Genomic DNA, 18,865 nt, shown 5'->3' with positions numbered 1-18,865 from the left:
TCTCTCACCTCCCAGACTGGGGTCATCCTTCAGAGACGCGCGCTGAGATGAGGAAGCGCCCAGGCAAGGACGAACACAGAGCAAAAAAAAGAATGCCTTTCTCAGGATGCCGTAGGGCAGAGTGCAACCCAGACAGAAACTACGAACCTTGATACACGCTCTAGTCAAACTGCAACTATGTAAAGATACGCAGAGACTCGAATGCTACATTATCAGGTAGAAAAATACAGAATGAAGGAACTATGTTTCATTATTAGGAAGATGCATACATAATGTTGGGACTCCAATGCTACATTATCAGGTAGACAAATACAGAATGGTGGGATTCAAATTCTACATGATCAGGTAGACAGATACAGATTGGTAGGACTCTAATTCTACATTATCAGGAAGAAGGCATTCAGAATGGTGGGACTCTAATGCTACATTTTCCCACCATTTTGCATGTGTCTGCCTGATAATGTAGCATTAGAGTCCCACCATTAGGTCTGTGTCTGCCTGATAATGTAACATTAGAGCCCCACCATTGTGGGACCAGACGGCGCATAATCCTGCAGATCTATTGGCCCATTGTGGATAGGAAAACTAATTATCTGGGCCATCTATTAGAATGAGACTTTTAGCTGTCTTTTAGCCGTCCGTCGGTCTGGTGTGTTTCTTCTATTACAAAAGATGAACATACAGTGGCTTGCGAAAGTATTCAGCCCCCTTGGCATTTTTCCTATTTTGTTGCCTTACAACCTGGAATTAAAATAGATTTTTTGGGGGGGTCATATCATTTGATTTACACAACATGCCTACCACTTTGAGGATGCAAAATATTTTTTTATTGTGAAACAAACAAGAAATAAGACAAAAAAACAGAAAACTTGAACGTGCATAACTATTCACCCCCCCTAAGTCAATACTTTGTAGAGCCACTAGGATATTTGCCCATTCTTCAAGGAAAAACTGCTCCAGCTCCTTCAAGTTTGATGGGTTCCACTGGTGTACAGCAATCTTTAAGTCATACCACAGATTCTCAATCGGATTGAGTTCTGGGCTTTGACTAAGCCATTCCAAGACATTTACATTTTCACCCTTAAACCACTCAAGTGTTGCTTTAGCAGTATGCTTAGGGTCATTGTCCTGCTAGAAGGTGAACCTCCGTCCCAGTCTCAAATCTCTGGAAGACTGAAACAGGTTTCCCTCAAGAATTTCCCTGTATTTAGCGCCCTCCATCCTTCCTTCAATTCTGACCAGTTTCCCAGTCCCTGCCGATGAAAAACATCCCCGCAGCATGATGCTGCCACCACCATGCTTAACTGTGGGGATGGTGTTCTCAGGGTGATGAGAGGTGTTGGGTTTGCACCAGACATAGCGTTTTCCTTGATGGCCAAAAAGCTCAATTTTAGTCTCATCTGACCAGAGTATCTTCTTCCATATGTTTGGGGAGTCTCCCACATGCCTTTTAGCGAACACCAAACATGTTTGCTTATTTTTCTGGTCACTCTTCAGTAAAGCCCAGCTCTGTGGAGTGTACGGCTTAAAGTGGTCGTATGGACAGATACTCCAATCTCCGCTGTGGAGCTTTGCAGCTCCTTCAGGGTTATCTTTGGTCTCTTTGTTGCCTCTCTGATTAATGCCCTCCTTGCCTGGTCCACGAGTTTTGGTGGGCGGCCCTCTCTTGGCAGGTTTGTTGTGGTGTCATATTCTTTCCATTTTTTATAATGGACTTAATGGTGCTCCGTGGGATGTTCAATGTTTTGGATATTTTTTTATAACCCAACCCTGATCTGTACTTCTCCACAACTTTGTCGCTGACCTGTTTGGAGAGCTCCTTGGTCTTCATGGTGTCGCTTGCTTGGTGGTGCCCCTTGCTTAGTGGTGTTGCAGACTCTGGGACCTTTCAGAACAGGTGTATATATACTGAGATCATGTGACAGATCATGTTACACTTAGATTTCACACGGGTGAACTTTATTTAACTAATTATGTCACTTCTGAAGGTAATTGGTTGCACCAGATCTCATTTAGGGGCTTCATAGCAAAGGGGGTTGTAATACAACAAAATAGGAAAAATGCCAAAGGGGATGAAAACTTTTGTAAGGCACTTTACACTGTAGAGCAGTGATTCCCAGCTCCAGTCCTCCAGTACCCCCCACAGACACATTTCTGTTGTAGCTTCAGACAACCACACTTGATTTAACTTGTCAACTAATCATCAAGCCCTCAATGAGTCAAATCAGGTGAGTTTGTCCGGGGCTACAACAAAAATGTGTCCTGTTGGGGGTACTGGAGGACTGGAGTTGGTAAACGCTGCTGTAGAGAGAGCATGGAGAGTGGACTAAAAGGTAAATGCAGATGGAAGTGCTTGTGTGTTAGAGAAGCGTAATGAGAGAAAAGGAGGGAGGCACTCTGTCTTCTCCTAGTTAATAAAGGGAGGGAGAGAGGGCGCTTGATACTGATCCACCATCCGTGTCCTCATCAGCATGGTCTCTCTCCATTCTACTACGGCGGCCATGGCTGGATGGCTACAGGAGGAGTGGGACCTGCAGCCTGCAGATTGTGTTTAGATAATGGCCATCTCCAATAAAGATAATATGGCTTCATCTTTTCTTCAAACACAGCAGCAGACAAGGTCAGGGGGAAGAGATTCCTAGATGGAGAGGAAGAGATAAGGAAGGGGTGCTTCCCAAATGATTTAGTGCTGAGATTCGCTCAGCTAACCCATCACCCTCCATTAGCTCCCTCATCCTGCCGACCCCAGCTCTCCATCTCCCTCACTCCCTCCTTTTCTCGCTGGGCCTTGCTCTGGAGCCCTCTCTCTCTCTATCACTAGCTCTATCCCTCCTCTCTCTATCCACTTCCCCAGCCCCGTTTGGATTGAGGCAAATTGCTTGGGTTTAAAGTAGAGATATGAGACACTTTCTATTCAAGCACTGTCCACATAGCAGAAGAGCAGGGGCACCCTGCTTCAATTGTCTCGCCATATCTCCCAATTGATATCATGACTTGATCAAGTTGAAAATAAAGGCTGGGTTGTAACACAAGAGATAAAGATGGACTTGGAGGGAGAGGAGTGGAGAGGAGTGCTGGTTGACTCAGAGCAGCAATGTGACAATAGATTTAAAGTCTGAAAAGCCTCCTCGCATCCCATCCTCCTATTCTATTTGATAATGCAAAGGAGAAATAAATAACCCATGAGTCATTCTAATAGACGGCCCAGAGAATTCGTTTTTCTATCCACAAATGCCAATAGATGTGCAGGATTATGCGTTGTCTGGTCCCAGAGTCAGTTCCTGTGCCAAACTTTTACTAGCGCTCCTGACACATCTCTATCCCTGGAGAGAAGACAGCTCTCTGGGGGAGGGGGAGGCATGAAGGAGGGAGAGGGAGGGAGGCAGGGGGGTGTACGAGCGTCTCTAAACCCACTAATGGGCTGTAATGCCTGCAGAAGCACGTAACCGAGACACCTTTGCGACTCCTCATGACAGATAATTGCTGATGTCTTGTATGTGATAAATGTCTCCATTCCATGGGGGCAGAAGTCTCGGCGCAAGCGCACGTCCCACTACTAACCAATCTGCAGCTAGGGCCCTGGTGGGAATACTGTCTACCTGGTTGGGCTGGCCTCCCTCTATCTGCTCTGACTGAGACACGCACACACGCACACACACACACACACACACACACACACACACACACACACACACACACACACACACACACACACACACACACACACACACACACACACACACACACACACACACACACACACACACACACACACACACACACACACACACACACACACACACACACACACACACACACACACACACACACACAGAGAGGGAGAGATTAATCCCTTTCCTACCCAGGGCTGTTTGTTTTCCTTTAAGTCGAGGCCTTCATAGTAAATATAATTTCATTATCAGCCGAGGCTACGCTTTACTTGCCTGCCCTGTCTGAAGACTTCCTGTTGCCATTAACGCTCGATACTGTATCTATGTTGGGTCCTGGCCTGTCGTTGTGCTCGCATTTCATTCAGCGCCACGCCGTGTCCTATACCCTGTCTGTCGTCCCCAACACAAAGTTCCTGTGACAGACTGACTAGCTAGAGAACAGAACTGGGCTGGCTGGCATAGAGAGTCCTCTGTATTTCATTCACTCTGTCTGTATTTTTCCTCTTACTCCTCCTCTCCTCTCCTCTCCTCTCCTCTCCTCTCCTCTCCTCTCCTCTCCTCTCCTCTCCTCTCCTCTCCTCTCCTCTCCTCTCCTCTCCTCTCCTCTCCTCTCCTCTCCTCTCAGGCTAGAGAAAGAGTAGTAATTGATATCGGTGCCCATCCATCCTCCCTCCCTTAAACCAGAGATCCAATTTATCTCTGTGAATATGCCGATTGGCTCCCGCCCAGGTCTTGTCCGTCAGACTTTGCCTGTTTTTAGATGGTCGTTAATTAAAGATCTAAATAGGAGAGCGAGTGTGTGTCAGAGAACAGGGAAATGGGCCGGCTGATTCACACATCTTGACCACGTAAATCACCAAACTGTCTCAGTCTGGGTCTAATCTTACCCTGGCTGGCTGTGGTGGAACTCAGAAGGCTTGGATACATATAATGCATCTGACCCTCACAATGTAGACGCACACTGGGTCAATTAGATGTAATTATGCCACATGTAAATCTGTAACTGGCTTAATCTGCATTAACCCCGATAATGTTACAAATGGCTTTGGAATGATCTAGTCAATCACACTGTCATTCTGGCTAGGGCCAAGCTGGCGGGTGGCTCTTCAGCTCTGTGTAAAAACCTTAATTCTGTTTTGTGATTTGGTGTTAAAGGCCTAAACCCAAAATCACTGATAATTTATAAACATGTCTGACTACTAACTACACTCTCTCCTCTGTCCATTTTATATGCTGTCAAAATAACACATCTGAGTTGTACGATTGACCTGGCAGTACAAAGTGGATGGGTTTGACTGTCCTGGTGTTGACTGGTAAAGCCTATACAGGACCTCTGAAGTGTGGCTGTGTGGGGGTGAGGAGGGGGGAAGAGGAAGGATATGGAGGTGCATGGAAGGGGGGGTTGACTCCCAGTGGCTCTCATCTGTAACCAGGCTGAGCTGTCACTCTGAGGACAGTGAGGAGGGATAGATCCCCACCCAGCCTCTCCTCCTCCCGCTCCTCACTCGACTTTGAACCTCTCAGAGTGACAGTGAACCTGACACAGCCCCTCTCTCTGTTGGTCCGGCCGGCACAGATGGGAAGTCAATAGAGGCGAGTGACCTATATTAACGGCTACTCTGCAAACTCCCAGTGTGTCCCTACTGAGAGCAGATTATTAATGTGTGCAGAGGAGTGGAGGGGTAGAGGGGCGGAGGATTGGAGGGTTGGAGGAGTGGAGGGGTGGAGGAGTGGAGGTTTGGAGGGGTGGAGGGAGGGGTGAAGGGAGGGGTGAAGGGAGGGAGGGAGTAGGAGTGAAAAGAGGGAAGGGACAACCAGGAGAAGGTTAATTACCTCCTCGTCCTTCGCTGTCGGCTGGCTTCACCTGGATGGGCCGGTTCATCTGCAGAGAGAGGAGAAAACACCTGGGTTAGTGTGGCCACCTGGGGACATCCACAACAACCACTACCAGGAGGAAAGGGGGACAGAGTGGTGTTCATGGGCCTGTAGTTCTTGTCCTGAGTCACTGGAGCATCAGATACACAAAACAAACAGTGCTCTGCTCTGTTCTGTTCTAGTAAAGAAGAAGAGGAGAATGTGTGAGCTTTGAGTTTGATGCCAGCATGCCTAATTAATCCAGGGCCTTGGCCTCCGGAGATGCCTGGTTCCCCCTCACAGTTCAGCAGAATTAGCACTTTTCAATGACAGAGTCACACTGGTTGTCAGATGGCATGAGGAGATTAATGCCATTACATCACCCACTATCACCCCACAGAGAGGTCTTCTCTGGCTGCCCTGAGCTTCCTGTCTCCTCCCTACTTCCCTCTGTCCCTTACAGCCATGCCCTGCCCAGCTCTATACACATCCTCTCTCCCTCTGTCCCTCCCTCCCCTCATTCCCTCTCTCTTTTCCACCCCTACCCTTCTATGCCTTGCCCTGCCCTGCCCAGCTCTGCACACTCCACCCATCTGCACTTCCTACCTCCCCGACCACTACCACCGCCACCCCTCCCCCCAGGACCAGATCCAAGCGTTGTGACCAGTATGCTGCTGCTCTGGTCAGCCAAGCCCACCTCAGACACACTGGCTTTTCAAAGCCACACCCAAAAACACGTCCAAGAAACACAGAAAGTCCTGTAAAAAGGTTAGAAGTGCAAATCAATAAACAACCTCTGAAGATACAGTCCAGAGAGGAAAAAGCTTAGCAGCGCCAAGCCCAACATTAGAGGGGCTTTTAAAAACGCCTGCTGTGAATAAAAACTCCCATTGCTCTCTTTGCCCAATGAACACAGTTCCATCTCTCTCAGGAGTATGACATGTAAAAAAAAAAAAAAAAAGTTTCAAAGCCTTTGACTGTATAAAACAAGACAAATATTTTCCTATTCCCCTGGATGAATAGTATGGGGGTAAAGGTCAGTGTAGAGAGGCTCTGTGCTTAGTGAGGGCAGCCTTCCATGAGTGGTGTATTGGCTGTGTCTCCTGGAGACTGCAGTAGACCCTGGGTACTGGGCCTGTCTCTCCTACATAGGGCATGAGGACAGGACCAGTGTGTTTGTCACTGAGCAGCACAGTGCAGGGCTGCCCACTCCCATCAGTCAGGTTCACTATGACTGGAAGGCTTAGGGCCGTGGTACACTTGACAGCAGTTGACATGAGCCCAGACGTCATGAGTCAAATATAGCCAAGAGACTAAACGACGTGGAGGGATGTATGCATCTATCGTCACACTCCTAGTTCCACATGTATATACACCAGGGTACACCAGAATACACCGTGGCGCTGGACCAAAGGGTAACGCTGCACAGCCCACCCCCACACAAACCTTCACACAGACACGCTAATGTCAACACTTACAGGCCATGAGTTGAAGATAACACAGATCTATTGTTGTCTTATCCCACGGCCGGCTGTAGCACTATGACTATGATAATACTAACTCATTAGAGCAACAGATGGGTTGTCACTGGATCCCATGCATATCCCATATAAACCATTCAGTATAGTGCTGTTTGAGGGATACTGTACTGTGAGTGGTGGAACTGGTCTGTGTCTGAATGGGAGCACCGATGACTAATTGTGGTTAGAGCCTGGAGGGTTTAAGATAAAGTGACTGGGGCTGTGTGGCGGTTAGATGGGGGACTTGGGGAGTTCCAGACGTTGTGTCTAGAAGCCTTTCCTTTTCTCTGCTGGCTTGTTTGGAGTGAAGGAGGAGGGTGGTGGAGAACCCCAACACTCTTGGATGGATGGAGTAGGGGTGTTAAGGAGAGTTAGAGGATGGAGTGGTGGTGTTAGGGAGAGTTAGAGGATGGAGTGGTGGTGTTAAGGAGAGTTAGAGGATGGAGTGGTGGTGCTACGGAGAGTTAGAGGATGGAGTGGTGGTGTTAGGGAGAGTTAGAGGATGGAGTGGTGGTGTTAGGGAGAGTTAGAGGATGGAGTGGTGGTGTTAAGGAGAGTTAGAGGATGGAGTGGTGGTGTTAAAGAGAGTTAGAGGATGGAGTGGTGGTGTTAAAGAGAGTTAGATGATGGAGTGGTGGTGTTAGGGAGAGTTAGATGATGGAGTGGTGGTGTTAGGGAGAGTTAGATGATGGAGTGGTGGTGTTAGTGAGAGTTAGAGGATGGAGTGGTGGTGTTAGGGAGAGTTAGAGGATGGAGTAGGGGTGTTAAGGAGAGTTAGAGGATGGAGTGGTGGTGTTAAGGAGAGTTAGATGATGGAGTGGTGGTGTTAGGGAGAGTTAGAGGATGGAGTGGTGGTGTTAAGGAGAGTTAGATGATGGAGTGGTGGTGTTAGGGAGAGTTAGAGGATGGAGTGGTGGTGTTAAGGAGAGTTAGATGATGGAGTGGTGGTGTTAGGGAGAGTTAGAGGATGGAGTGGTGGTGTTAGGGAGAGTTAGATGATGGAGTGGTGGTGTTAGGGAGAGTTAGAGGATGGAGTGGTGGTGTTAGGGAGAGTTAGAGGATGGAGTAGGGGTGTTAAGGAGAGTTAGAGGATGGAGTGGTGGTGTTAAGGAGAGTTAGAGGATGGAGTGGTGGTGTTAGGGAGAGTTAGATGATGGAGTGGTGGTGTTAGGGAGAGTTAGAGGATGGAGTGGTGGTGTTAAAGAGAGTTAGATGATGGAGTGGTGGTGTTAGGGAGAGTTAGATGATGGAGTGGTGGTGTTAGGGAGAGTTAGATGATGGAGTGGTGGTGTTAGGGAGAGGTGGAGGACAGAGTGGTGGTGTTAGGGAGAGTTAGATGATGGAGTGGTGGTGTTAGGGAGAGTTAGAGGATGGAGTGGTGGTGTTAGGGAGAGTTAGAGGATGGAGTGGTGGTGTTAAGGAGAGTTAGAGGATGGAGTGGTGGTGTTAGGGAGAGTTAGAGGATGGAGTGGTGGTGTTAAGGAGAGTTAGAGGATGGGGTGGTGGTGCTACGGAGAGTTAGAGGATGGAGTGGTGGTGTTAGGGAGAGTTAGAGGATGGAGTGGTGGTGTTAGGGAGAGTTAGAGGATGGAGTGGTGGTGTTAGGGAGAGTTAGAGGATGGAGTGGTGGTGTTAGGGAGAGTTAGGGGATGGAGTAGGGGTGTTAAGGAGAGTTAGAGGATGGAGTGGTGGTGTTAAGGAGAGGTAGATGATGGAGTGGTGGTGTTAGGGAGAGTTAGAGGATGGAGTGGTGGTGTTAAGGAGAGTTAGAGGATGGAGTGGTGGTGTTAGGGAGAGTTAGAGGATGGAGTGGTGGTGCTACGGAGAGTTAGAGGATGGAGTGGTGGTGTTACGGAGAGTTAGATGGTGGAGTGGTGGTGTTAAGGAGAGTTAGAGGACGGAGTGGTGGTGTTAGGGAGAGTTAGAGGATGGAGTGAGGGTGTTAAGGAGAGTTAGAGGATGGAGTGGTGGTGCTACGGAGAGTTAGAGGATGGAGTGGTGGTGTTAAGGAGAGTTAGAGGACGGAGTGGTGGTGTTAGGGAGAGTTAGAGGATGGAGTGAGGGTGTTAAGGAGAGTTAGAGGATGGAGTGGTGGTGCTACGGAGAGTTAGATGATGGAGTGGTGGTGTTAGGGAGAGTTAGATGATGGAGTGGTGGTGTTAGGGAGAGTTAGAGGATGGAGTGGTGGTGTTAGGGATAGTTAGAGGACGGAGTGGTGGTGTTAGGGAGAGTTAGAGGATGGAGTGGTGGTGTTAGGGAGAGTTAGAGGATGGAGTGGTGGTGTTAAGGAGAGTTAGAGGATGGAGTGGTGGTGTTAGGGAGAGTTAGATGATGGAGTGGTGGTGTTAGAAAGAGTTAGAGGACGGACTGGTGGTGTTAGGGAGAGTTAGAGGACAGAGTGTTGGTGTTAGGGAGAGTTAGAGGACAGAGTGGTGGTGTTAGGGAGAGTTAGATGATGGAGTGTTGGTGTTAGGGAGAGTTAGATGATGGAGTGGTGGTGTTAGGGAGAGTTAGAGGATGGAGTGGTGGTGTTAGGGATAGTTAGAGGACGGAGTGGTGGTGTTAGGGAGAGTTAGAGGATGGAGTGGTGGTGTTAGGGAGAGTTAGAGGATGGAGTGGTGGTGTTAAGGAGAGTTAGAGGATGGAGTGGTGGTGTTAGGGAGAGTTAGATGATGGAGTGGTGGTGTTAGAAAGAGTTAGAGGACGGACTGGTGGTGTTAGGGAGAGTTAGAGGACAGAGTGGTGGTGTTAGGGAGAGTTAGATGATGGAGTGGTGGTGTTAGGGAGAGGTGGAGGACAGAGTGAGGGTGTTAAGGAGAGTTAGAGGATGGAGTGGTGCTGCTACGGAGAGTTAGATGATGGAGTGGTGGTGTTAGGGAGAGTTAGATGACGGAGTGAGTTAAGGAGAGTTAGAGGATGGAATGGTGGTGTTAGGGAGAGTTAGAGGATGGAGTGGTGGTGTTAGGGAGAGGTGGAGAACAGAGTGGTGGTGGAATGGAGAGTTAGATGATGGAGTGGTGGTGTTAGAAAGAGTTAGAGGATGGAGTGGTGGTGTTAGGGAGAGTTAGAGGATGGAGTGGTGGTGTTAGGGAGAGTTAGAGGATGGAGTGGTGGTGTTAGGGAGAGTTAGAGGATGGAGGTGTTAGGGAGAGTTAGAGGATGGAGCGATGGTGTTAGGGAGAGGTGGAGGACAGTGTGGTGGTGGAATGGAGTGGTGGTGTTAGGGAGAGTTAAGGTGGGTTGAGGTCTTGGGGTCCCTGCCCAGTGATCAGTCAGTCTCCTGGCCCTAGACTGCAGCGATTGGTCATGAGGCTCCACAGCTCTGAAGACGGGAACCATTAGTAGCCTCTGAGCTGCTGCGGCAACAGCAGTCATTAGTGAGCCGGCCTCACAGAGGAGTACACTAGGGGTTGCTAGGCAACCAGGCAGAAGAGGGCAGCAGGCAGGCAGCCTGTTGGTCTGTTCTGGACTGGGCTGTTTTTCAGTGAATTGGCATTCCTTTCGGTCTTTCTCCTCCATGAGTCTTTCTCTAGGTTTGCCCGGAGAGGTTATAGATTTTTTTTTTTCATAACATGTCCCACTTTTATGAAACTTTCAAGAAGGAGGCCACACCCTAACTTCAGACCAACCAACCCCAACCACACCTTAGCCAAAACAGTAGCAACATATTCAATAGCTGTTCACAATTTCACAAAAGGAAAACACTCATTTGTCTTATTCTACAGTATGTCACATACAGTTGAACATACAGACTCCTACAGTATTCTCTCTCTCACACACACACACACACACACACACACACACACACACACACACACACACACACACACACACACACACACACACACACACACACACACACACACACACACACACACACACACACACACACACACACACACACACACACACACACACACACACACACACACACACACTTGCCCAACCATGCTGTTCACTCCTACAATCCTGTTTTTCTCTGTCTCTCTCTTCTCCCTCTCTCATGCACACACACACACTCACACACACACACACGTCTCTGGGCTCAATAACAGTAGGTGGCTTAGGTGACATTTTAATCCCTTATTACTGAGTAGCAGGATTAGCGGGCAGATCAAGGCAGAGTTAATGATATGAATTCTGGGAGACGGAAGACGAAGCAGCAGCAGCCTGCTCTCCCCTTGGGCTTGGACACACACACACAGACACACAGACACACACACACACACAGACACACAGACACACACACACACACACACAGACACACACACACAGAGACACACACAGAGACACACACACAGACAGACAGACAGACAGACAGACAGACAGACAGACAGACAGACAGACAGACAGACAGACAGACAGACAGACACAGACACAGACACACACACACACACACACACACACACACACACACACACACACACACACACACACACACACACACACACACACACACACACACACACACACCCAGACACCAAGGAAGACACATGACATGCTATCTATCTGCCTGACTGGTGGCCATGTCTTCTACGACACTCCCAGAGAAATAGAAAGGCTGTATAAGCAAGATAAAACATATGCTACGTATCCATAGGTACTACTGGGACAAATGTCATATTTCACCTCACCCACAAGGACTGCCTGAACGCAAAATGAACTTCCTATATGCTGTAGTGTGAAGATGGAATACCAGTCTTTTTTTCATCCTGCAGATGTGCAGCAGCCAGAGCTGAAAATAGTTCAGCACACACCCCTTCCTTTATCTCTCTGGCCCTTTGACCCCCAAAACCAATATGCTTCCCACCACAGCCTCTTAATGGGTTGATCAATGCTGACAAAACTAGCTCACGCTGTCTTGCCTGGGAACTCAGCTCACAGCCCTGGCTGGGCTCACACATGCCACCTCCATTTTCTTTGTTTTCCATTTCTGTCGTTCTTTTTTCCACTCTCTGTCTCTCTCCCTCCATCTTTTGCTTTCCCACCTCTTCCTCTACCTCGCTCTCTCTTTATCTCTCTCTCTGACTTTCTCTACTCTCTCTCTCCCCTTTTTACACGTTTTCTACATCTCTGTAATCTCCAGGGGCTGATCCATATTTCTCATTTCGTTATAATAAAGAACATTGTGCTCCAGTCACGGAGGGAGGAAAACCAACAATGTGGAAGAAACAACCTGTTTACATTTACCAGGGAGTTGTGTGTGTGCGTGCATGTGTTTGAAAATGGTGCAGTGGAGAGAGAGAGAGAGAGAAAGAGTGAGGACACCATTGGCCTTTGACCACATTTACTTCCCTGTAAATACCACTGCCCACAAGCCAGGCCATGATACAACACGTTCCTTACTATTTCTCTATAGGCCAGAGAAGCATACCTTTAATTAAAGTGAATACTCTTTAAAGCTGAATCTTATTAATATTAGTTTTGAGTTTAATATGACAGCTATGACTTATCTCACAGAGCCTGAGTAGTTTTTGCATAAAGTATTTAGTTAAAATCTCTAAAAGTACATCTCATCCCTTAGGCCAGGCCCCTGGTTTTTGACTCAATACCTCTTCCTTATACAACTGTGGTTTGATTTGGACTACCACTGCATTCTTCTGTTCAACACTGTTATATTCTGGCTCCTCCATCAGAACATTCACTGAAGCTGTTGATGCCATTTACAGCCTATTAAGCTCAATTAAAGATGACTGTACTGGGAGCGCCAGAGAGAAATAGCCAGTGGTATTGTAGTGGACAGCAAAGGCTAACAGGCTAACACACTGCAAACAGCCCATCTATTCTGTGGCTTCCTTCCAACAAACCCCACCCATCACTCCCATTACCCACTGCTCCTCACATGTCGGAGTGTTCAGCTGGGAAGAGAAAAGAGGGAACACACACAGGGGAACGAGCCGAGTGAGGAGTAGCTCTCCTCTCTCAAATTAGCCTGCGTGTCCGCAGCCAGCCAGCCAGCCAGCCAGCTCCCTCTCCCTGTGTGACGCTGGGGAGTCAGGAGAGGTCGGGCCTGTCGACGTGTGGGTCTGAGGGTTAGTAATCACACACTGGCTGTCTGCTGGAACAGCACATGAAGGAGAACTCTGTCTGCCTTCACATGAGGAAGAGGGACACTGACAGCTTGACAGGGAGTGGAGAGGTGGGACCTATTTTTAACTATCAGCCAGAGCTCCTATTTCAAGCAAATAACTTTGGTTGTAGCCAGAGTGTATTCCCTGGTGTGATCCTTTAGCGTAGGGGAGGAGGACATGTTTGTGTTTTTGTTTTTGTGTCTCTTTAAATTTAGTCCCCCCATGCTCCCTGATTACCTAGCAATTGATTCCCCCGGATGGAGGAGAGTAGTTGGCGATCGTTTTTTGCAGTGTGAAGCTGGCACTCACTCCACACCGCTATCACTTCCTGGTCCTCTGAGGGCCCGGCTGAACAGAATTTCTGAACGGAGCAAGAAAGAAAGTAGCATTTATAATAGCTCTCCTCTCCTTTCTCTATTTTTACCCTGGGCCCAGCAGGTCTCGGTTGTGAGGTGGGACAGAGTCAGACAGCGAGGGCTTGGGATGAGGAATCTGGCCGTCAGTTTATCTTCTGCTTCATAAAGCCCCCGTTCTCCCTGGCTGCAGATAGAGCGGCCACAGCACTACATTACATTTATGGCCCTTTTTTATCCAGGGATGGAGGGCGGAGGGAACTGGGCGTGATGCGGGGAGGGGAGGAGGGAGCTGGGGGTGATGCAGGGAGGGGCGGAGGGAGGAGTGGGGTGAAGATTCGACACAGTGAGACAAGACTAACAAATTAGTCAAAGTGACAGGAGGCTTAAGAGGCTCGCTCGGTACGGCAGCGTTCCTCTCTCTGCCAGGGATATGAAGGGAAGGGGGAGATGAAAGAGGGAGAGGAGGACCAGGAAGATGGAGAGCAGGCCATGCTCTGCTGGCGGCCCACTGCTCCAGGTATCCGGGACAGGCCCTAGAGTAGACTAGACACAGTCAGTTCCACCTGTGTGTACTCTGCTTCCTATAGAGCCCCCGCTGTCCCAGACAGACGGAGCAGCTCAGCAGTGGGGGAGCTCTAGTTCTCTGAAAACAGACAGAGCCAGTCAGCAGTCTACTACTAGAGTATAAACAGTAGCTACAGGGATTTTTCTGCATAGAAAAACTGTGTGTTTTTCCATCCCAAAATGTATATAAAAAATATTTGAAAATAAAACAAAATATATACTGTATATACACTGAGTATACTAAACATTAGGAACCCCTTCCTAATATTGACTTGTCCCCCCCCTTTGCCCTCAGAACAGCTAGGGATGCCCATGTTGACTGACTCCAAATCTTCCCCCAGTTGTGTCAAGTTGGCTGGATGTCCTTTAGTTGTTGGACCATTCTTGATACACACGGGAAACTGTTGAGCGTGAAAAACCCAGCAGCGTTACAGTTCTTGACACACTCAAACCGGTGCACCTGGTACCTACTACCATACCCTGTTCAAAGGAACTTAAATCTTTTGTCGTTCCCATTCCCCCTGAATGGCACACAAACACAATCCATGTCTCGAATGTCTCAAGGCTTAGAAAACCTTCTTAAACCTGTCTCCTCCCCTTCATCTACACTGATTGAAGTGGATTTAACAGGTGACATCAATAAGGGATCATAGCTTTCACCTGGTCAGTCTATGTCAGGTGTTCCTAATGTTTTGTACACTCAGTATACATACACAGTGCATCCGGAAACTATTCAGACCCCATTCAGCTGCAGCTGTACATAGTCCATCGGTATATAGCCCACCCAATTTACCTACCTCACCCTCCCCATACTGCTTTTATTTCCTTTTCTGCTTTTTTTGCACACCAGTATCTCTACTTGCACATGATCATCTGATGATTTACCACTCCAGTGTTAATCTGCTAAATTGTAATTATCTGATTTATTGCCTACCTCCTCATGCCTTTTGCACACATTGTATATAGATTCTCTTTTTTTCTTTTTTTCTACCATGTTATTGACTTGTTTATTGTTTACTCCATGTGTAACTCTGTGTTGTTGTCTGTTCACACTGCTATGCTTTATCTTGGCCAGGTCGCAGTTGCAAATGAGAACTTGTTCTCAACTAGCCTACCTGGTTAAATAAAGGTGAAAAAAATAAATAATAATAATAATAATAAGCCTACTACTGAACTCAGCTCACACTCTAATAGACTTACTACTGAACTCAGCTCACACTCTAATAGGCCTACTACTGAACTCAGCTCACACTCTAATAGGCCTACTACTGAACTCAGCTCACACTCTAATAGGCTTACTACTGAACTCAGCTCACACTCTAATAGACTTACTACTGAACTCAGCTCACACTCTAATAGACTTACTACTGAACTCAGCTCACACTATAATAGACTTACTACTGAACTCAGCTCACACTCTAATAGACTTACTACTGAACTCAGCTCACACTCTAATAGACTTACTACTGAACTCAGCTCACACTCTAATAGACCTACTACTGAACTCAGCTCACAGTCTAATAGACATACTACTGAACTCAGCTCACACTCTAATAGACTTACTACTGAACTCAGCTCACACTCTAATAGACTTACTACTGAACTCAGCTCACACTCTAATAGATCTACTACTGAACTCAGCTCACACTCTAATAGACCTACTACTGAACTCAGCTCACACTCTAATAGACGTAGTACTGAACTCAGCTCGCTCACACTTTAATAGGCCTACTACTGAACTCAGCCCACACTCTAATAGGCCTACTACTGAACTCAGCTCACACTCTAATAGGCCTACTACTGAACTCAGCTCACACTCTAATAGACTTACTACTGAACTCAGCTCACACTCTAATAGGCCTACTACTGAACTCAGCTCACACTCTAATAAACGTACTACTGAACTTAGCTCACAGTCTAATAGACTTACTACTGAACTCAGCTCACACTCTAATAGGCCTACTACTGAACTCAGCTCACACTCTAATAGACTCACTACTGAACTCAGCTCACACTCTAATAGACTTACTACTGAACTCAGCTCACACTCTAATAGACGTACTACTGAACTCAGCTCACACTCTAATAGACTTACTACTGAACTCAGCTCACACTCTAATAGGCCTACTACTGAACTCAGCTCACACTCTAATAGACTCACTACTGAACTCAGCTCACACTCTAATAGACTTACTACTGAACTCAGCTCACACTCTAATAGACGTACTACTGAACTCAGCTCACACTCTAATAGACTTACAACTGAACTCAGCTCACACTCTAATAGACGTACTACTGAACTCAGCTCACACTCTAATAGACTTACTACTGAACTCAGCTCACACTCTAATAGGCGTACTACTGAACTCAACTCACACTCTAATAGACGGACTACTGAACTCAGCTCACACTCTAATAGGCCTACTACTGAACTCAGCTCACACTCTAATAGACTTACTACTGAACTCAGCTCACACTCTAATAGACGTACTACTGAACTCAGCTCACACTCTAATAGACTTACTACTGAACTCAGCTCACACTCTAATAGGCGTACTACTGAACTCAACTCACACTCTAATAAACGTACTACTGAACTCAGCTCACACTCTAATAGACTTACTACTGAACTCAGCTCACACTCTAATAGGCGTACTACTGAACTCAACTCACACTCTAATAAACGTACTACTGAACTCAGCTCACACTCTAATAGGCCTACTACTGAACTCAGCTCACACTCTAATAGACTTACTACTGAACTCAGCTCACACTCTAATAGACGGACTACTGAACTCAGCTCACACTCTAATAGGCCTACTACTGAACTCAGCTCACACTCTAATAGACTTACTACTGAACTCAGCTCACACTCTAATAGACGTACTACTGAACTCAGCTCACACTCTAATAGGCGTACTACTGAACTCAACTCACACTCTAATAGACTTACTACTGAACTCAGCTCACACTCTAATAGACTTACTACTGAACTCAGCTCACACTCTAATAGGCGTACTACTGAACTCAACTCACACTCTAATAGACGGACTACTGAACTCAGCTCACACTCTAATAGGCCTACTACTGAACTCAGCTCACACTCTAATAGACTTACTACTGAACTCAGCTCACACTCTAGCAGACTTACTACTGAACTCAGCTCACACTCTAATAGGCTTACTACTGAAATCAGCTTACAGTCTAACACACAGCTAGACCTAATACTGAAATCAGCTAACACACAGCTAGACCTACTACTGAAATCAGCTCACAGTCTAACTCACAGCTAGACCTACTACTGAAATCAGCTAACACACAGCTAGACCTACTACTGAAATCAGCTAACGCACAGCTAGACCTACTACTGAAATCAGCTAACACACAGCTAGACCTACTACTGAAATCAGCTCACAGTCTAACACACAGCTAGACCTACTACTGAAATCAGCTCACAGTCTAACACACAGCTAGACCTACTACTAAAATCAGCTCACAGTCTAACACACAGCTAGACCTACTACTGAAATCAGCTAACACACAGCTAGACCTACTACTGAAATCAGCTAACACACAGCTAGACCTACTACTGAAATCAGCTCACAGTCTAACACACAGCTAGACCTACTACTGAAATCAGCTCACAGTCTAACACACAGCTAGACCTACTACTAAAATCAGCTCACAGTCTAACACACAGCTAGACCTACTACTGAAATCAGCTAACACACAGCTAGACCTACTACTGAAATCAGCTCACAGTCTAACAAAAAACCCAAACCGGCTGCGCGCGTGCGCTATCGTGCATAAATGTATTTTGCCCCCCCACACCAAATGCGATCACGACATGCAGGTTAAAATATCAAAACAAACTTTGAAACAATGACATTAATTTGGGGAAAGGTCGAAAAGCATTAAACATGTATGGCAATTTAGCTTGTTAGCTTGCACCTGCTAGCTAACGTTAATTTGTCCTATGATATAAAAATTGAGTTGTTATTTTACCTGAAATGCACAAGGACCTCTACTCCGACAATTAATCCACACATTAAATGGCCAACCGAATCGTTTCTAGTCATTTCTCCTCCTTCCAGGCTTTTTCATCGTTTAACTTATATGGGGATCGCGTCTAAACTTTCATAGTATTACCACGACTACCGGCAAAACAGTTCGTCTTTCAATCACCCACGTGGGTATAACCAATGAGGAGATGGCACGTGGGTACCTGCTTCTATAAACCAATGAGGAGATGGGAGAGGCAGGACTTGCAGCGCGATCTGCGTCAGAAATAGGAATGAGTTCTATTTTAGCTCTTGGCGTCGCAGACGCTCGTTGGCGCGCGCGAGCAGTGTGGGTGCAATAATTGAATAACAAGGATTTCTAAATTTATTTTGCGACGCTCGCGCACACGACGTGTCCGGTCTGGTCAGCATGTAACACACAGCTAGACATACTACTGAAATCAGCTAACACACAGCTAGACCTACTACTGAAATCAGCTAACACACAGCTAGACCTACTACTGAAATCAGCTCACAGTCTAACACACAGCTAGACCTACTACTGAAATCAGCTCACAGTCTAACACACAGCTAGACCTACTACTGAAATCAGCTAACACACAGCTAGACCTACTACTGAAATCAGCTCACAGTCTAACACACAGCTAGACATACTACTGAAATCAGCTCACAGTCTAACACACAGCTAGACCTACTACTGAAATCAGCTCACAGTCTAACACACAGCTAGACATACTACTGAAATCAGCTAATGCACAGCTAGACCTACTACTGAAATCAGCTCACAGTCTAACACACAGCTAGACC

At 46.9% G+C, this 18,865-nt stretch overlaps 1 protein-coding gene across 29 annotated transcripts in view; it reads right to left on the bottom strand.

The window, feature by feature from the left end:
- The window catches only part of LOC139563272 (CUGBP Elav-like family member 4), a 187,986-nt gene that overhangs the window by 58,190 nt on the left and 110,931 nt on the right, over positions 1-18,865 (bottom strand). For all 29 annotated transcript variants that reach the window (XM_071381778.1, XM_071381783.1, XM_071381781.1 and 26 more), the window contains exon 3: positions 5,505-5,553. In XM_071381778.1, the coding sequence (XP_071237879.1) occupies positions 5,505-5,553 (49 nt within the window). The remainder of the gene's footprint in view (positions 1-5,504; positions 5,554-18,865) is intronic.

This window comes from Salvelinus alpinus, chromosome 33 (genome assembly GCF_045679555.1).
Source record: "Salvelinus alpinus chromosome 33, SLU_Salpinus.1, whole genome shotgun sequence".
Lineage (NCBI taxonomy): Eukaryota > Metazoa > Chordata > Actinopteri > Salmoniformes > Salmonidae > Salvelinus > Salvelinus alpinus.
Note: the sequence above shows the minus strand (reverse complement) of the source record. Positions and strands in the feature narration are given on the sequence as shown.